This window comes from Phyllopteryx taeniolatus, chromosome 9, assembly GCF_024500385.1.
Source record: "Phyllopteryx taeniolatus isolate TA_2022b chromosome 9, UOR_Ptae_1.2, whole genome shotgun sequence".
Taxonomy (NCBI): Eukaryota; Metazoa; Chordata; class Actinopteri; order Syngnathiformes; family Syngnathidae; genus Phyllopteryx; species Phyllopteryx taeniolatus.
This window is the reverse complement of record NC_084510.1, coordinates 7,560,172-7,581,890: the sequence shown is the minus strand read 5'-3', so window position 1 is coordinate 7,581,890 and position 21,719 is coordinate 7,560,172. Positions and strand designations below refer to the sequence as shown.

At 39.7% G+C, this 21,719-nt stretch overlaps 1 protein-coding gene across 19 annotated transcripts in view; it reads right to left on the bottom strand.

Annotated features, from left to right (window-relative positions):
- Window positions 1-21,719, bottom strand: part of itpr1b (inositol 1,4,5-trisphosphate receptor, type 1b) — a 121,601-nt gene that overhangs the window by 93,599 nt on the left and 6,283 nt on the right. For all 19 annotated transcript variants that reach the window (XM_061783506.1, XM_061783510.1, XM_061783512.1 and 16 more), the window contains exon 3: window positions 7,652-7,722. In XM_061783506.1, the coding sequence (XP_061639490.1) occupies window positions 7,652-7,722 (71 nt within the window). The remainder of the gene's footprint in view (window positions 1-7,651; window positions 7,723-21,719) is intronic.

Sequence of the window (21,719 nt, the reverse complement as noted above, 5' to 3'; positions counted from 1 at the left end):
GTTTTTTTCTATGCAGCTGTTTCACACCAATGCAAATTATCCTCATACAGCTTGTAATTTACCATGGAGAGCTTGATTTATGAACTGACCTAATGCATTAGCTATAGAAGAAAAAGTGTCTTGCCTTTATAAAGCCTCGTCATTCTGTACAATACAATGACAAACAGATCCCAATGGAGAGAAGTGATAAAGACATTGACGTGAACTCAATGTGTAAAGGCCCATGAGATAACATAATTTTGTTGTGAATTGGCACTATACTGTATAAATAAAATTAACTTGACTTGAAGCTCTTGCGTAATGCATCTGCCTCTGTGTACTCTACAATCTTTAGGTGGGACCCATAGTAATAGCGTTGAAGGATAAAATAGGGTTTGTTAGTTAAGAGATAATATCCATGCCCTCTACCATGGATATTTTAATTTCTTGCAATTACAAAAATGTTTTGCAATTATTTTTTGGGATTAAATTTAATTTGTAATTATGTTTATGTACAGAGACTAGAGTAACATATCAGTGGCAAATTAGTGAAAACTGTTGATAAAGTCCATAAAGGCACCTAAGACAGCTATAGGTTGCTCTAAATGAGTGATTCTCAAGTGGTGGGTTAGGACCAGAAGTGGCTCATGGACCCATAATGGGTGGGTCGCAGATAGGTAGTGAAAAATTATAGGGGGTCCTCGGTTTACGACGGTACTGACATACTATCTTTTGAGGTTGCGAAAGCACAGTGGCGTAAAACTGTGTGGTTATGCGGCAGAAGAAAGCACACATAGTGTTGTTGTTTTTTATACAAATAGTTACTGTAGTTAATGACTTTACTACTGTGCTAGTGTAGATCCAGCTTATGTACATGCCTGTGAATACTCTCGTTCATCCAAGTAATTTCATTCTCTTTTTGTTAGTTTTTTTGTTTAGTTTTTTTTTTGGTCCTGTTCGGCTGTTACGTCAACCATAAAGGAGGATCTGTATCCGTTTTATGCCGGAACATTTTTAGTGTCCACTCTGTGAGGGGAGGACAGGAAAAGATAGGAGAGAACAAGGACAGGAGGTGAAGTATGCAAGACAAGGGTCGTGACGTGTGGTGGGAGTGGCTATGTAAATTATAAACGTCTATAGGACCAGAGTGTGAGTGAGGGGATACCCAAAAAAAAAAATCACATTGTCATAAGTTATTTGTCACAATGAGTGAGTGGCCCCCACACCTAGCAAATAAGTCCCAGGGGTGTATGTCTGCAGACACATGCAAGTGACATTATTTCACATGCACAATAACCGACCGTTTGTTGACACGGCTGAAGGACAAAAAGATGCAGTTGTTTGCGAACAATCGGAGGAACAAGAGATAAGGCGACACAAGGCGCAGATGGATTTATCAGCGTCACTCAACCAAATAGAGGAATGAAATGAGATGAGGTAGCACTTTCAATCTTCCACACCCCTCCCTGCCCCATTGGAGCAAAGCCCAACGCAAAACCTACTCTCTACTAGCCTAAACGCCATGTTAAGTCCAACGGACAGGGTGAAATTGTCAATATTGGAGTCAAGCCCACACCACGCCTGAAACCACCGTCCACGAATAAGGCCTCCTCCTCCACCCATGAAGAGTCTTATCTGCGAATCTGACTGATATCTGCAGGCTCTTTTCCAGAATATGTCAGACCCCTATGGAGATCAGGCATTTTTCATCCCTGTAATTACAAGGGACAGAAAGTTGGTCGAAGAAATATGCCACAAAAAAAGAAGAACTGCAAACTTAGCGAGGATAAAATGTGAATCTCTCAAACCATTGTCTCCAGTTATCTCTGCGAGACTAGCTCTTTTTAATATGAGGTCACTGGGTAATAAATCAATGTTGATTAATGACATCATTACAACCTATGATCTGGACATTTTGTTATTAAATGAAATGTGGTTAACAGAAAGTAGCGGTAATACCATTTTAAATGAGGCAACACCAGCAAATTTAAATTTTATGAACATGTGTCGAATCGGGAAAAAAGGCGGTGGTATTGCTATTTTTAAGTCATTATTTCAGTCTAAAGAAATTATGCTGGGTGATTTTAGCTCTTTTTAAGATCACCATTTTTTTAGTTAAAGGTGACCCAAAGCCCGCAACCTGAGTGAAGATAAGCGGTACAGAAAATGGATGGATGGATGGATAATTTATAGACCTCCAAGATACAATAGAAAATATATGGAGGATTTTTCAGAACTGCTGTCAGTTACTTGTACTGACTACAACTATTTTCTCATAATAAAAGACTAACATTCATGTTGACAATAACGTGGGGAAAAAAATCTAAAGAACTCTGTGCTCTCCTAGACACATTGTCATCAATCCAACTCGCATCAAACACATTTGATCTCTCTCAACATATTAAGAGTCCAACCCACACTCAAGGTCACATCTTAGACCTGGTCATCTCTAAGGATGTTGAAATTCTATCAACTGACATTAAGGATATGGCTATTGCTGAACATTTTTGTGTGTTCTTTGAATTACAGATTCTCCCAAAAGTTCAGACAGCCTCTATGTCTATTCAGAAAAGGTACATAAATGAGAGTACCGTCACTAAGTTTATGGAGACCATAGCTGTGCCACAAACTGTGAATGCTGAGACAGTTAATGACCTTTTGGATAATTTCACCTGTAAAATCTCAAATGTCATGAATGCTGTCGCTCCTATTAAAACTAAGACAACCTTGAGGCGACCTAGAACATCGTGGAGGAGCACAATGATGGTAAAGAACTCTAAATCAAAGTGAAGGAAAGTAGAACGTAAGTGGAGAAAAACTAAACTCCAAATTCATTATGACCTATACAGACAAAACCAGAACTCCTAACACCAGATAAATGGAATGAATTTGCTTGTTATTTACATCTGAAGCCACCCAGGAAAAACTCTATTGCCATGTCAAAAGTTGATACAGTTGACCAAAAAACTGGAGAGAAAACAGTTCAGCAGCTGAAACCATCAACAAGCTGTCTTGACTCAATACCATCTGACTTTTTCAAAGCTATTGCGAAGTCTGTGCAAGCTGATTTGCAGCAAATAATCAAATGCTCACTTCAGTCAGGCAAGTTTCCTAAAGCTCTTAAAGTAGATGCCATTAAGCCTCTTCTAAAAAATAGAACGCTGGACACTTCCATGTTAGCAAGCTATAGACCCATCTCAAATCTCCCTTTCATAAGTCAAGATTGTTGAGAAAGTTATTTTTAATCAACTCAGCAATTTCTTGAATTTAAAAGGACTTTTTGACAAATTTCAATCAGGTTTCCAAACTCATTACAGTACAGAATCTGCTCTTAGTGCTAAATGATATAAGGTTGAATACTGACTCGGGAAAGGTGTCAATTCTGGTCTTGTTGGACCTCAGTGCAGCTTTTGATACAGTAGATCATAATGTAATGCTGAACAGGTTGGAAATGTGGGTGGGACTAAATGGAACAGTCCTTAACTGGTTCAGGTCCTACCTGGAGGAAAGGAGTTATTTTGTAACCATTGGAAGTGTTCAATGTCATCGAATGGCAATGGGGTCCCTCAAGGGTCAGTTCTTGGACCCCTCCTGTTCAGCGCGCATGCTCCCCTTGGGTCAAATTCTTCAGAACTTTCATTTTGACTATCATAGCTTAGGACAGCTGCGGCCCAATGGTTAAGATCATCGCCTGCCACCGTGTGGGATCTAGGTTCAAGACCCTGACTGGACCATCCACCAACATACCCTGGACTCACGGCTGTGGTGTCCTTGAGTAAAACACTGATACCCCGAACTGCTCCCCGGGCACTTCAGCTGCCCCCTGCTCCAGTGTGTTCCACTAACATGTGTATGTGTTCAGTGTGATGGGTAAAATGCAGAGAACAAATTTTGTGTGCATGCATTCATGTTCATGACAATAAAGGGTGATTCTTCTTCTTCTGATCAAGTCTGATTCTCAATAAACCTCAATTATAATACCACAGTGGAAGCTTAAAAACTCCACTGTGACACAGTAAAACTGTTTTGGGATAAAAGGGATACGGATTTTCTATTCTGCTTGACCTAAGAGCCGAACAGGACAAAAATAAATAAATAAATAAAACAAATAATAATAGGGTGAGTGGTGTGTATTCACATTTCCCTTGACTTGACTCCTGGGGCCTGCGCCCTCCCTCCTTCAGTTGCCGGGCTGCAGGATGTTGGGGGTCCCCCCTCACCTCCTTGGGCTTACGGGGCGGTGGTCCAGTACCCATGCCCCTCCCTTTGAGACCTTTCGGGGCGCTTCGGTTGGGTGAGGGGACCGTCATAGACACGCTATAGGCTTTAATTGCTTGTGCTGGGACCACTAATAATAAAACAGGTTTTATTAAGATATCAACTCACAGGTTCTTACAGGTGTTTGGTAAAAGCAAAGCAAAGCAAATGTATTTATCTGACAAATGGCAAAAATACTATGCACATTTCAGAGCAAAAGACATTAATACACAGATCCCATCTCCTTCTGGAACAGTACGAAGGATGGATATTCCAAGGGTGTTCATACTTGTCTTTGAACAGATGAACCTAGCACCTTCAGGCATCTTGAAATTGCACCCAATTATGAAACAAACTTTTGCAAATCCACTACTCTCTTTCTGACTTTTCCATGATGTTACGCAAAAGAAGCAGTGTGTTTCAGGTGTGCCTTCAAATACATCCACAAGTGGAGTACCCGGAGAGAACCCACACAGTCAAGGCCAGATTTGAACCCGGGGCCTCAGAACTGTGAAGCAGAAGTGCTAACCAGTCCTTCACCGTGCTTCCTGACTGACCTACAATTAAACAAACATGCACACACACACACACTCTGTTGAAATGGTCTAACCAATCAGATTTTAGATTCACCACTCTGCAGCTTCACGTAGGCTGAGTCACGTTTGTAATTTTCCCGTCCTCTGATTAGTTCAGCTAAATAGTCCTCTGATTGGTTGAGCTGAATATGTGCATGAGAATTGATCAACAGGGAGTCATTTTTGTTTGTATTTCTCAGTGGGAAGTTCCCACTGGGAGCTCTTATTTAAAGTGCATATAATATGTGAAACGCCACTATGAACTAAAACCAAGGTTTTATGCAAACATAATCTCTAAAATGGTTCAGTTAAGATTTGTTAAACTAAAATATGTAAAATTGTTTGAGACTTCACTGTTGTGTCGTGATGCCAAACAGAAAAGAGGAAACAAACTTTATTTATTAATTTTTTTCCCAGTTATTTTTAAAGTTCAGCACTTTATTAGAACACGTATAACTTTCTCTTTTTATTTACTTGCTCTTACTTTGAAATGCGGCTGCATTTCACAGTACTACTTTTATTTGGTAAATGAGAGAACATTCAGTTGTGCTCATATATTTGATTACCAGGACAGACTTTGTAAGATGTGTGCAATTATTTATTATGCTATAATATAATACCTCAGTGGCATTAAAAAAAAAAAAAAAAAAAAAAAAACATCAATGATACTATCGTTCATCTTGAAAGTTTTAGGGAAAACATGTTGTTCTCTCTATCGTGGCAGGCCGAAACACAAAATACGTATATTGAGAGAAAGCAAGAGCAATGGATAACACAAAAATATTGGACAAACAGTATAAAAGAGTAACAACTGTAATAATAATCTCCAATATAGTGGAACCGTGAAGCAAGAACCGCGATATAGCGGAGGATTACTGTATCTGTATTCGTGATGATAAGTTGCAGGGACTCATTTTTCCAGGGCTGACTTATTTTTTCCATGACATGTGCATCCCGGAACTCACATAGTCTCAGGTGTAAAATGATCTATGTATCTTTGTTCATCCATCTATGCCAGCAATGTATCGTGACAGGCAGAACAATTCAATGCTCTTCCATTAGATGGCAGAAAGTACAATAAAACTGTGTATCCCTTAATTGGGGCACTAGAACTCATCTGTTTGATAAACAGAGGTTTCCTGGTTGGATACTCACCCCCTAAGACTTTCAGTATGTTTTTGAACAAAGTGGAGCACTGAACGTCTCGGAGGGAGGTGCGAGTCAAACCAGCAAGGCTCCAATTGTAGAGCTCATGATTGTTCCTGAAGCCCAGGCAGCCTTCATCATTACCGCTGTGTGAGTGTGAAGCCACATTGTAAAAGCCTTTCTAAATACAAAGGTGCTATACACAGTAGATGTAGCCTATTTAATGTATGTGTGTGTGTGTGTGAATATATATATATATATATTCATGTTTTTATTTATTTATTTAGTGTATAAATAGAGGCGTCAGAGCCAACAATGTCCCTATATAAAAAGTATACGTGTGTGTGTGTGTGTGTGTGTGTGTGCTGCCTCTAACTGCTACTAAACTAGCATTTAAGCAAGTCATTTGAAATTGTAACAGACCTTTTTTCTACTCAGGTTGCACTTTTGCTATATATTAGCAGCACAACTGGTTCGTTTTCACAATAGTATCTGACCACAGGGCAAAGAGTAAAATCCTTTTTAATCTGCATTTGTATTTTCTGTACTTGCTATCTTACTACACGCTACTCACAAAAATTTAGGGATACAGAATTGGGATTTTCTGCCAAATTTGCAATTTCTGGATTAACCTATGTAAAATGCACTATAACCTTTACAATTTAACTTAACTTGACCTTTTCTAAACTTCTGAATGCATGTGGCTAACTGTTCAGTGTTTCGGTAGTTTTTGCACAACTTGCTGTTCTCTAACAAGGAGCTGAATGGCAAAATTCACAACAGGCATTTGATTAATGAATCGACCAATACATTTCCAAGGATGCCCACTATTTTGCTTTTCTGTGACTCTTAGAGTATCTCTGTATTTCTGTTGCAACCTGCTCATGACACTGTAAGACTAAGCTTAGTAGCCACGTCCCTCAAAGCCTCGCAAGGGTGAGGTATGTTGATCAATTATCAGATGTCATCTTGAGCTCATGATGTCTAAATGTGAACAGGATGATAAAGACTGCTTAAATATAAATTTTAATTGAACCAGGAAATTTATGGGTCAATTAATGGACCAAACACTGTTCAGCTTCTTGTTTAGAGAATGGCAAATTGTGCACAAAATGCTGGAATGTCAAATTAAGTTCAATTAAGGTTCATCCTCAAATTTCACCTGGAAGCCAAATATACTGTAACTTTCTGTGAGGAGTGTATACAAACTGTTAACATTTTAGCAACATTCATTTGAAATTGTACCATTGTAAGATTTTCCATTTTGTTGAGGACAAAGTTTGAAATGGTTCTGAGAAGGAAAGCCCGATTAGCAACAATTCTTTTTTTACAAATGTGCGTTACAAATGTGCAACAGGTAGCAGGCTGACTTACAATTCCCACAGGAATTTTTTTAGCTATTTTTATTGTTGTGAATGATGTCCGAAACCAGTGTTGGACCAGCGCAACAAGTGATTGAGAAAGCTATTGAATATAAACACAATTGGGGTGACTGATATGACTGGGCAAATAGAATTAACCCCAAAGAATTGTTTTTACAACTCAATTAGTACGTTCACTGGCATATCCTGAGAAAGACGGTCATTGACCTTCAACTGGAAGTTGTTTGCTGTGCTATACTCTGAATCAGGCATTACCTTTGGCAAACTTCAGACTTATTAATAAGAAAGTGTTTGATAGGCTTCCCGCCTTACCTCTGAATTTCTTGGGTGGGTTGTTGAGGTCCCCTGTGTCAGGTTGAACCACGCAGCGGTCATCCACAAGCCTAAGGAAACAGTTTCCAAAGTTAAGACTTAATCAATTTAACCCTATTTTAAAATAATAATAATAATATTACCCTGCAATCTCAATTCTCAATTGTATACATATAAATCCAGCAGTAGAATTTTCTGTGCTTCCATATACTAATAGACTACTGTACTTTCCTCAGGTTTTACTGATAAAAGAATGGTCTCCTCTAGAGTGAAGTCTATTAAAAAGTACAGACCCCTGAGGGACTCAGTGTCAAAGAGCGTTAACACTAACAGTGTTGATTTGAAGTTCAGGTTTATTTTGAAATCTAATCTTTACCAAAGAATGGTTGGCAAGTATTTTAACTGCATTCATTGTTAACTGCTCATAATCCATTTGAAGAGGCCAAAGAGGTTGGCCTATGAATAATACAATATAAATTAAGATGCAATATTTTAGGTACTACATGTCTGAGGACACAAAAAGTATCATGAGACTAGTGAATGTAAAATTAAATAATGGATCAAAAGTGCAGTACTCTCTCTCGTCATCTCTAAAACACTGCCATAAATTCATATCATTCAGTTTTGATGTTAAATTTACTGTACACAACTGTCACCAGAGACGAGTTTGAGAACACTTCTGAGCTGCACATTAGACTTATATCACTCTCTCATAGACAGCACTGTGTTGTAACCATTTGGGACTCAGAAGTGTGTTATCATTGGTGTTTCTTAAAATAAAATTTAGGATCAGACACAATTCCTTGTAAATACTAACAAAAAATAGATCAGGAGTAATAAAACTAGACTTTACACCGATTTTATCGGGCTGATTGGTATCGGCCGATAATTAGCATTTTATGCTGATCGGCTGATCGGGTTTAATGTCATAATTCGCTGATCCAATCAATGACATCATTGATCGGCTCCGCAAAAGACATTTACTCCGCGTCGCCATCGTGCACAGTATATTTGAATCCAAAAGCTAGTTTATTTTTAACCTTGTTGCACGTCTTTCTACGTAGTATTGGAAATATCTGACGGCCAAAAACAAACATGTCGGCGGTGTGGAACTGACAATACATCTGAGACAGACAACACGTAATGCCCGGATCAGATTACAAAACAAATTTGCTCTTTCACGATTGCACTATGTCAGACTACTGCAATAAAATCTTGTATTCCGATACCACCGCATCCCGTTTTTTACGATCGTTGGGCTTTATCTTGTCAACCCAAATGCGACCAGATACACTCGTTACCGTGGCGACGACAACAAGAGTGGAGCGCGCCAACTTTGTATTATAAGGACAAAATGGGGGATAACGTGTGTTGGTGGTCACCGGTGCTCAGGACAGGAGAGGACGTTCGTTTAAGGCTTGCTTGAGGTATGTTCCCGTACTTTGAATACGATACGGCTCGCAAGCAGGCAACAAAATGTTATGTAGCCAAGAAAGCTAGTGGTACCACGAACGTTGGACGTAAACATGGCGCCGTCCTGTCGAATCATGCTCTAAAGTTTCGGTGTGGGTGAAGTAATTTAATTAAAAATAAAGTTATTTAATTACATTAAGTTAGCACCCATTATTTCTGTCATGTAATGTTGGTTTGACCGGACTGATTAGAATACACGATCTGACTAGAGCAGTGATTTCCAACCTTTATAAAGCCAAGGAACATATTTTACAATTGATCTCACAGAAAACCAACGAACAAAAATGTCACAAAAAGTGGATACATTAATTACTGTGTGTACTTCCTGCCGTCTAATAGAAGAGCATTTATCATTTGTTCTGTCTGTCACTATGCCTCACTGGCATACATAGATGAACAAAGATACATTATTTATTGTAAATATATTTTTTGAGCAATGAAGTACACAAGTATATACAATAAATGAACAGGTCATTTAAATAGACAGATTCCTCCAACTTGTGATCGGATCGGTGATCGGTTATCGTTTTTTTCAACTCGCTGATCGGTGATTGGCCCCAAAAATCCTCATCGTGTAAAGCCTACATAAAACATACTGTGACTGACTGACCAATCCAAGGTGTAGTGTGCTTTTCGCCAGATGTCAGCTGGGATCCGCTCCAGCTGCCAACCCTGAACAGGATAAGCGGTATAGAAAATGGATGGATGGATAATAAAACACAACACCAGAATATTCCATTTCACCCAGTCAGTTGTGTCCTTTTATACCAAAGCTCAGAGAACATCCCATAGTATCACAAGAGAACTTTGGCAATAAAAGTATAAACACACAATTTGAGAGTCTCCGGTCTAAATCATTCAAACAAATGGACAAATGGGAAATTGCCAAAACAATAAAATGGGTTTGAAAAGTCATCTGTTAATATTGAAAATAAAACAGTTTTTACAATTATCATTTAAAAATAGTTACGAGACACAGACTCATGAGTGCCAGCAGTGGCCCAGGAAGTTACAACTACAGTACCTCGCTCAGTCATCTCATTCAGCAGTGAAAGCAACACCTGATACAATTAACCTATTTAGGTCACATCCTCTACTCAACTCTAATTAACAGAAAGCGTTAATCTTGCCGTTCCAGCAGATGCTGCAGGGACTGCAGATTACGAAGCAGAACTGTGCCAGATGCAAAAATTGACAAATGAGCTTTGACATGAGGCGGTCTTCAAAAAGGTTGCACATTTGTTGCCATGGTGTGTGATGCACAGAATCGAACTGTGGAAAAGCATGTTTTCTAAGAGCAGCATGGCCTCTGGTGAGTGGTAAACAAGTGACCTGGCAAGACGATGAAGACTGAGGTACTTAAAAGGGAGGGATTGAGAGCAAGAAGAGATGCCACACTCATTCTGACCTTGGGAGAGAGAAAGAAACAATACCCTGAGCTAGAAATTACAAGGTGGAGAGACTTGATACACAACAACCTTATTGCAGGCCTACCGATTCCATCCATACATATTCTATACCACGTTCTTGCTCAGGTTCGTGGAGGAACAATAGCATATCCAAGCTGACTTTTGAGAGGACAACTATAACAATGACTGAGTCAATCACAATGTGATTGAGATTGGGTAATGACCGGTAGATGAGTCCAGGACAGCAAGGGGAAAGGCAGTAACGTGAAGCCCTATAGCCATAACATATTATGTATTGTTAAATTAAAAACCTTTTTATTATCCACAATTTGTTATTCATTTGACTGCCCTTTGGAGTTCAACCGAAATTTGGGGAAAATATGCAGATAAAAAAAAATCGATCATTCGCGATGTCACATGACACTTGAGCTCAGTAAGCTATTAAAGTACAGCAATTTCTAACTATATCACGATTCACGTATAGCAGATTCAGTGCACTGCTATTTTATTTGTATTTTTATTTTTTTAGGTCAGTGTAGTACAATTATTTACCTGCACAACTCTGATGCAGTTACCGCTATTGGCTATTTAATTTTGATGTGACAGCAATGACGCATACTATAAGGTCAAGTGCGCTCTGGTTCTCAGCAGAGAGATACAGTCCCCACCAAAATCATTGCAATGGCAAGGTCAGTTCCTTTGTTTTTGTTCTATACTGAAGACATTTGGGTTTCAGACCAAAAGATGAATATGAGACAAGTTCAGAATTCCAGTTTTTATTGCATGCTATTTACATCTAGATGTGTTAAAGCCTTTTTCAGTTCTTGTTTGTGTCTGGGGGTTTCTCCCTTCAGTCTCCTCTTCACGAGGTAAAATGCATGCTCTATTGCTTTAAGGTCCTGTGATCGACTTGACCAGTCTAAGACCTTCCACTTTTTCCTCCTGATGAAGTCCTTTGTTGTGTTGGCAGTGTGTTTTGGGTCATTGTCTTGTTGCATGATAAAGCTTATCCCGATTAGTTTGGTTGCATTTTTCTGTAAACTCCCAAACAAAATGGTTTTCTACACCAGAATTCATTCTGCTGCTACCATCATGAGTTACATCATCAATAAAGACAAGTGAGCCCGTTCCAGAAGCAGCCATGCAAGCCCAAGCCATGGCATTACCTCCACCATGTTTCACAGAGGAGCTTGTGTGTTTTGGATCAAAAGCAGATCCTTTCTTTCTCTCACGATCATAAAAATGTTATATCCATCCATCTATCCAACCATTTTCTGAGCCGCTTCTCCTCACGAGGGTCGCAGGCGTCCTGGAGCCTATCCCAGCTGTCATCGGGCAGGAGGTGGGGTACACCCTGAACTGGTTGCCAGAAAATCGTAGGGCTCATACAAACAAACAAACAACCAAACACACTTACATTCACACCTAAGGGCAATTTAAAGTTGTCAATTAACCTACCACGCATGTTGTGGGTTTGTGGGAGGAAACCGGAGTGCCCGGAGAAAACCTACGCAAGCATGGGGAGAACATGCAAACTCCGCACAGGCGGGGCCGCGGATTGAACCCCGGTCCTCAGAACTGTGAGGCAGACGCTCTAACCAGTCGGCCACCGTGCCGCCTAAAAATGTTATAATTGAAGATAAACAATTAAATGTGTATGCAAATTCCTCCGTTAAACATGCATCCTGAACGCATCCTGTGTATCTTGCAGGAAGCATGTGACGTATGTTCTTCTGCCCTCCTTGAGCGTGATTTAAGCTGCTTAAAGACATCCCATTTGGAATTTACTGTAAAACTAAACTCAAAACAAAGAATTACTCACATTGTATATTTAAATACAAGAAACACACGTGTTATTAGGATTCCCACACAGTTTCTAGGCAGGACATGCTCCATTGCAACATGATTGACTCCTGCATTACGGGAAGGGCAGGCTACGCAGATGTAACGAGATGACCATCCCTAAGGTATCACATTTGTACGAAATAAAAACAAAGAAGTTTGTTATGGTTAGATTTTGGGCTAGGGTTGGGTCTTAAGGAGGTTTAGGATGGATTAAGGTTAGGATTAGGCTGGGTTAGGGTTAGTGGGAAACATTAACACCGCTACAGTTAAGTCACATACTTATTTTCCCGTCTGTAAGCAGTAGGACGTGTTCTACAGGGATATAGCAGCCAGTAAGATTGGAGCATAGCATGTACTGCCTAGAAACTATGAGGAAATCCTAATAACAAGACACACATTGTTTTAGAGTTTGCAAGCTTAATGCTAACAGTCAATGAAAAACCTATTGACGGGCTCGCTAAAAGTAGCATAAGATCGCAGGTGGGATTTACCTTCAAAAACGAATATTGACACATAAATACCGTAGTAACACATACAGACAGGTAATATAACAATACTCTCAGGCATATATTCTTCCTAATATGTGAAAAACATCTTCTTTCTTCTTTTCTTTTTTTTTTAATCTTATAGAAACGTGTAGCTCCATGCATGCATCACACCACGCTGCCCTAAAGAGGCCAAGGAAAACTTTCCGTCACAGTTGCTGGCAGGGCGGATTTTAATGTAACACCAGCGCTGTGTCCGAAATCATTCACTCACTCCCGACTCCATACCCTAATCCCCATGTAGGCTTGCACCATAAAGGAGACTATATAGTTAGCTCATTCATAACAGCTTTCGAACACTACACAGCGCTCTGTTAATGACAAAGCAGGCTGTTACGGTCGGCAAAAAAAAAAAAGATTGCTTCAACAATATGATTTTGAAAACAAAAGTTACTTCACAAAGAAATCCTTCCCAACACATCTAGTCCCGACATTTTTCTACTCTCTTCTCATTCTCTCTCTCGCACAGTGCAAAGGCTTTTTTGCTCGCTGTGCTTGCTTCGCTTCTGTTTACATTTGTTCTTGCTGATAGGCTTGTTTTTCTTCTCAAAAAAATTAGAAGCAGCGACTCCTGGATATTTTTAAACCTGTGGGACTGTACTTTTTTTTTGATACAGTCAGTTGTTGCGATATTACAATATTTTCTGATACCCTCTCACCATTACGTGAGCGAGGCCTGCTAATTAGCACAAGACTGCTATTAGCAACAAGACCAGCAATAGAGATCCCTCCCTTTTCCACTGAGGACTATCACGGACTGCTGCAGAGGATGTCAATCCTGGAAACGAAAATCCACCGTCTTGAAGTGTATGTGGATGCAAATGGACAGTAGGGGAATGAAACCACTCTAACGATGTCTCAAAATGGTGAATTGAAGTGTGCTAACAGACAGCCACCTTTCTCAACAAAGAGGATGGATGTGGGCTGTGGAAACGATAATGGACCATCCAGCAGTTCTCCGTGTAATTTACTGGGAGCAAAGCCCAAAGCTATGGGACAACATCTAAAAGGGAGGACACAACACCAGCAGATTACCAAGGAATCTGGCTGGCCTGTGTTGCGGGCTGCTTCAACCCAGAGTGAGCAGCCGTGGACGGTCGCTACAGCGAAGGGAAAGAAAAAAGGACGCGAGTCAATGCAAAACATTGACATCAGACTTACAAATAGATTTGAGACACTTTTACAAGACCCTGGCCAAGAATGCTTTACATCTTTACAAGGCAGATGGTTTCTGTCTAAATAGACAAGGGATTAAGTTATTGGCTGCCAACATTTTTTACTGTGTACGTCATTCAGCGGCCCAAAAAGAAAACACTGGCCTTGGTGACACAGCTGAAGGACAAAAAGATACAGTTGTTCCCAAACAATCGGAGGAACAGGAGATAAGGCGACGCGAGGCGCAGACGGATACATCAGCGTCATCCAAACAATCGGAGGAGCGAATGACAAATGAGATGAGCCAGCACATTGAATCTCCCACAACCCTCCCTGCCCCATTGGAGCAAAGCCCAACGCAAAATTCACTACTAGCCTAAATTATCTGCTAGGTGTGACGGACAGGATGAAGACTATTGTCAATATTGGAATCCAACGCACACCACACCCAAGATCTTCCTCCCATCCCCCCTCGCCTGAAACTACCGTCCACTAAAATTCGAAGGGCCCCTCCTCCACCCATGAAGAACCTTATCTGCGAATCTGACTGATATCTGCGGGGTCTTTTCCAGAATAAGTCAGACCGCTATGGAGATGCATTTTTGATCCCTGTAATTACAAGGGACAGAACGTTTGTCAAAGAAATATGGCACAAAAAAAGTAGAACTACAAACTTCGTGAGGATAAAACGTGAATCTATCAAACCATTGTCTCCAGTTATCTCTGCGAGACTAGCTCTTTTTAATATCAGATCACTTGGTAATAAATCAATCCTGATTAATGACATCATTACAACCTATTATTTGGACTTTTTGTTACTAAATGAAACGTGGTTAACAGAAAGTAGTTGTAATACCATTTTAAATGAGGCAACACCAGGAAATTTTAATTGCCGAATAAGTGTCGAATAGGGGGAAAAGGCGGTGGTATTGCTGTTATTTTTAAGTCATTATTTCAGTGTAAAGAAATTATACTGGGTGATTTTAGCTCTTTTGAATATCTCTGTTTTTTAGTTAAAGGTGACCCAATTGTTATTGTTTTAATAATTTATAGGCCTCCAAGATACAATAGAAAATTTATGGAGGACTTTTCAGAACTGCTGTCAGTTATTTGCACTGACTACAACTATTTTGTCATAACGGGAGACTTTAACATTCATGTTGACAATAACATGTAAAGAAAATCTAAAGAACTCTGCTATACTAGAAACATTTGAGCTCTCTCAACATATTAAGAGTCCAACCCACACTCAAGGTCACATCTTAGACATGGTCATCTTTAAGGATGTAGAATTTCTCTCAATTGACATTAAGGATATGGCTATTTCTGACCATTTCTGTGTATTCTTTGAATTACAGATTCTTCCAAAAGTTCAGACAAACTCTATGTCTATTAAGAAAAGGTACATAAATGAGAGTACCCCTATTAGGTTTATGGAGACCATTGCTGTGCCACAAACTGTGAATGCTGAGACAGTTGATGAACTTTTGGATAATTTCACCTGTAATATCTCAAATGTCATGAATGCTGTCGCTCCTTTTAAAACTAAGACAATCTTGAGGCGACCTAGAACACCGTGGAGGAGCACAATGATGGTAAAGACCTCTAAATCAAAGTCTAGGAAAGCAGAACGTAAGTGGAGAAAAGCTTAACTCCAAATTGACTACAGAAAAACTATTTCTTTTAATTTTAACCAAGAGTTTGTCAGGGCTAGACAGCAACACTTTTCTGAAATCATCAGAAAGAACTTCAACAATACTCGCACTCTGTTTGCTGTGATTGACAAGCTAACAACCCCCACAAGCTCCAGAACTCCTAACAGCAGATAAATGCAATTAATTTGCTTATTATTTTCGTGAAAATATACAATCCATCAGGTTACATATTAGCACAAATCAGCAAAATGATAAAATGACACTACATCTGAAGCCACCCAGGAAAAATTTTATTATCATGTCAGAATTTGATACAGTTGACCAAAAAACTGTAGCGAAAACGGTTCAGCAGCTGAATCCATCAACGAGCTGTCTTGACTCAATACTGACTTTTTCAAAGCTATTGCGAAATCTGTGCTCGCTGATTTGGAGCAATTAATCAATTGCTCTCTTCAGTCAAGCAAGTTTCCTAAAGCTCTTAAAGTAGCTGCCATTAAGCCTCTGCTAAAAAATAAAACGCTGGACACTTCCATGTTAGCAAGCTATAGACCCATCTCAAATCTCCCTTTTATAGCCAAGATTGTTGAGAAAGTTATCTTTAATCAGCTCAGCAATTTCTTGAACCTAAATGGACTCTTTGACAAATTTCAATCAGGTTTCTGAACTCGTCACAGTATAGAAAGGTTGAATACTGACTCAGGAAAGGTGTCAATTCTGTTCTTTTTGGACCTCAGTGCGGCTTCTGATACGGTAGATCATAATATACTGCTGAACATGTTTGAAATGTGGGTAGGACTCAATGGAACAGTCCTTAAATGGTTCAGGTCCTACTTGAAGGAAATGAGATATTGTGTAACAATTGGAAGTGTTCAATCTCATCGAATGCCAATGACCTATGGGGTCCCTCAATGGTCAGTTCTTGGACCCCTCCTGTTCAGCCTGTATGTGCTAGCCTTGGGTCAACTTCTTCAGAACTTTAATTCTGACTATCATAGCTATGCAGATGACACACAGTTATATCAAGCAGTGTCTCCAGATGACTACAGTTCAATTGAGGTGTTGTGTCACTGTCTAAAACAAATAACTGTATGAGCCAAAATTCTCTTCAATTAAACCCCAATAAAACTGAGATTATTGTTTTTGGCAATAAAGAAAAGAGGATTTCTGTTAGTAAATACCTGGAATCACTCACTTTAAAAACCAAAGACCAAGTCCAAAACCTTGGTGTTCTGATAGATTCCGATCTGACTTTCAAAAGTCATATCAAATCTATAACTCAAACTGCCCTCTACCATCTGAAGAACATATCCAGAGTGAAGGCTTGCATGTGTCAAGCAGACCATGAGAAGCTCATCCATGCTTTTATCTCAACTAAACTTGACTATTGTAATGGTCTTCTGACTGGACTCCCTAAAAAGAGCATTAAACAGCTCCAACTCATTCAGAATGCTGCAGCTCCAATTCTGACCAGAACAAAGAGGTCAGAGCATATTACTCCAATTCTAAAGTCTTTACACTGGCTTCCAATCAGCTTAGAATAGATTTTAAAGTTTTGCTACTGGTCTATAAATGACTAAACGGTTTAGTTCCTGAATACATGAATTAAATGTTAATGGAAGATAAACCCAGTAGGGCTCTGAGATCGACAGACTCAGGTCAAATAGTGGAGCACAGAGTCCAAAGCAAACATTATTTATTGAGGCTATAAAGAACATGACCGGAAACCACTGTTTTATGAAATAAAATCACAAAAACCAACCATAGCCTGACGAACCGCTAATACATCATAACAATATTGACAGGAACAAATGCAAGTAAAGAGCAACTTTAAGCTTGATTTCTACAATTACAGTATTGTAGTTAAAAACATTACCACAATGAATTCTGGGGTCCCATAATGCTTTTCCCTGACTACTTTTCCAAGACCGTCAGTGTGAAGAATGGTGATTAAGGCAGGAAATCACCCATTACACTTTGATCGATGAGTGGCTGTAGTTCATGTCATTCAAGCAGAGCACACACACCTTTAATATGTGCTTGTGTAGAGTATGTGGATGATGACCTCAAGTGGACAAATAAAATACCTGCACCTTTTTAAAGTATCACATGATGGCATATAATAAACTTAAAAATGTATATAATACGAGAAACAATTGGTCACTACTTCGTGGAATTCATGTATTGCAATGCTTTTCTGGACCATAAACCCCATGATAAACGAGGGTTTTACTGTTTTACTGTATTCCATCAAGTGTGTTTTTTGTAATATTACTGCAGAATAATGGCAAAGAGGAAAACATCCATCCATCCATTTTCTGAGCCGCTTCTCCTCACTAGGGTCGCGGGCGTGCTAGAGCCTATCCCAGCTATCATCGGGCAGGAGGCAGGGTACACCCTGAACTGGTTGCCAGCCAATCGCAGGGCACATACAAACAAACAACCATTCGCACTCACAGTCCCACCTACGGGCAATTTAGAGTCCCCAATTAATGCATGTTTTTGGGATGTGGGAGGAAACCGGAGTGCCCGGAGAAAACCCACGCAGGCACGGGGAGAACATGCAAACTCCACACAGGTGGGGCCGGGGATTAAACCCGGGTCCTCAGAACTGTGAGGCTGACGCTCTAACCAGTCATCCACCGTGCCGTCAAGAGGAAAACAGTGATAATTATTATGGGACCGAATATGTAACCTTTGTTATGAAACAAATGGAAAATAAATCAACAGTATTAATAAGAAAAGAGTGCAATGTGGGCGACACGGTGAACGACTGGTTAGAGCATCTGCCTCATAGTTCTGAGGACCGGGCTTCAAATCCCAGCCGCGCCTGTATTGAGTTTTTATGTTCTCCCCGTGCCTGTGTGGGTTTTCTCCGGGCACTCCGGTTTCCTCCCACATCCCAAAAACATGCATGGTAGGTTTATTGAAGACTCTAAATTGCCCAAACCAAATGAAAATGCTCCATATAAACACCTCAATTAGAATAAGCAGAACAAATCCGAATGGAATTTCATTCAGTTTCACAGAGGTGGAATATTCCTTTTGCCTAACCGATCATAAGTAAATTTTTAAAAAAGCTCGCAAACACAAAAAACAGTTAACTTTCCCTTAGTGTCTCTGTGGTCTGCATCTAGGTGTTGCACATGGAGGTAGGCTGTAGAGTATTGGAGGGAGCCATCACCGGCAAGAGTGTACCGGTACCCCGGCGTTCCATGAGCCCACTAGCGGCTAATGACACAGTCGTCCAACTCGCTCACTGTATGATCTGTGCGGCGGCTCACCACAACAATGACAGTTTATTGAGTCTGGAAAAAATATCGTGTCCATTTTATTCATCGAATGATAAGTCAATATTGTAACTATCATGACAGGCTTAGCAGCAGGCTTAACGTATCTTTACTAATGCTTGTCACTAAAACTTCCAGGTCATGTAAACTCGACCAATTAAATAATAAAAATGTAATTCAGTTTTGAGGTCTCATTTTTCATTTCATATTTTGCCAAAATCTAAATATACAACTGTTAAATATATTTTAGAAGTTATCATTTATTTGCTTAGCTTGCATTAGTATTATGGACGATTTTAGATGTCTCGCCTTCAAAAAGATGACTCAGCATCATCCGATGGAAGGGCGCCTGGACCAAGGACGTGATCGGATGTGGTCGGGGACGTGACAGGTGTTGGTCCAATGTTTTGTGTTGTGTCTTATTGTTTAGAACATTATGTCTGGGAAAAACCCTCCTATTTTCAAATAAATGCAGGAGCGACGGGAGAGATTGGTTAGAGCGTGTTGAGAGGCTGTGATCTGAACAATCTCCCATACGCCCTCCTCATGAGAAAAAGAAACCACTTCATTCCTTTTGTGTCTATTTTTTGTAATGTTGGGTAAGATAAATCCAACATTAAATTGGTCCTTTGAGCTGGATGTCAACACACCCGAGGATTCTAGTTGTGGAGCCGACTTCCAGTTAAGAGACCGTGGCCACGGCAAGTAAGACCCTTTACGGGACTGGTCTTCGTCCTCCTCAACTGGGATCTGAAGGTTGACGACAATCCACAGGATTGAAGATGACTGGTGAGTTAAATTTAAAAAAAATGTTTTAGGAAAAAAGGACGGCGGAGTCCGACATATTCCGCGGTGACGGCGGAGTCCTGTACGTACTTAAATTCCGTGTTTAATGAATAAAGAAATCCATGGCGTCGTAGTTAAATTCCGTATAGGACGGCGGAGTCCTCTAATGAGCTGTTGACAGACGTAGTTAAATTCCGTATAGGACGGCGGAGTCCTCTAATGAGCTGTTGACAGACGTAGTTAAATTCCGTATAGGACGGCGGAGTCCTCTGACGAGCCAGTGTGAATGAGAACTGTTTGAATGAGAGTGTAAATGGGAAATGGGAAACCACTAGGTTTTTCATTCCATACCAAAACAGTGGGAAAGTAAACGGTGGACTTTTGTGGATGCAAAGGCAAGAATTCTCCACTCGAAAGAGTTGAAGAGAGAATTACCACAGAAAGTAAATTTTAATCACCGTCCTACTGAAAAGAAACAGTGTTCTAGACTACCCTAGGTAGTATTGCACTGAACCAAAATTCTTTCAAATGGGGAAAGGAAGTAGTAAAATAAAAAACAGGAATACACTGCAGTGTAAAGGTTGGAGGTTCATTAAATTAAATTTAAAAGAAAAAAAAAAAAACAGGATCCTGATAAAATTTAATATTTAGAGACAGGGATAACCGAACACGGCTTTAATGGTTGGTTAAATTCACAAAAAATAGCCGCGTTGCAGGAATCAAATTATATAAAAAATAAAAGACAAACCACCGTTAAACATGGGAAAGGCCCTGTTGTCTGCAGCCTTGCAGCTTATCACAAAAATAGAAGATAAAAAAGAATGTGATGAGCTGCAGTAATACAGAGAGCAGCATGCGTACCAAACCCACGCACATTGTTAAATTCATTAAGACCAGACGCTACTGTGTTTACAGTAGTGGACATATGTAATGCATTCTTTTCAGTACCAATAGAAAATAACAGTCAATTTTGGTTTGCATTCACATTTGAGAAAAAAAAATATATATATACATTTACTAGATTACCGCAAGGTTACTGTGAAAGTCCAACTATTTATTCACAAGTTATGACAACACGCATGTCTTCTGGCATCTACAGATGGAGAGACATGCAAAGATTCATTGACCTTACTGCATCATCTAGCAAAAGAGGGACATAAAGTTAACAAAAATAAATTGCAATGGTGTAAAAGACAAGTCAAATATCTAGGCCATAATTTAAGTATAGGAGGAAGGACTATATTAGAAGACAGGAAAGCTATAGTCTTAAAAAATCCTAAACCACAGACGAAGAAACATATAATAATCATTTTTAGGTCTAACAAATTTTTGTAGAGCATGGATTCCAAACTATGCAGAAATTGTTGCACCATTGTCAAAATTAATGTATGAAAACAACCTTAAAATTACATCACCTGTTTGATGGAGTACAGAGGCAGAAAAGGCCTTCTGTGACATTAAACAACATTTGGTGTCGAGTGCTGCGCTAGGCCTTCCAAATTTAATGATAAAACATTCATTCAAATGGTAGATTGTAAAAGCTATTGCATGACCTCTGTACTTACACAACAATACGGTGATAAGCTAAGACCAATAGCTTATTTTTCAACTAAATTGGACAACGTAACGTGTGCATTACCACATTGTGTCAGAGCATTTGTGGCAGCCTTGACGGCAGTAGAGAGCAGTTCACCCTTAAGGTCCCACATACAGTGTCTGCTCTCCTATTGCAAACCAATATGGCGTTTTTATCACCTGCAAGACATTTATCTTGCATTGCCATCTTGCTGTCACAACCACATTTGACTGTTGAGCGATGCACAACCTTAAATCCAGCCACACTAATACCCTTACTAGATGAAGGCACGCAGCATGATTGACAGGAATTGGCTGAACAAGCTGCTGAATTAGTA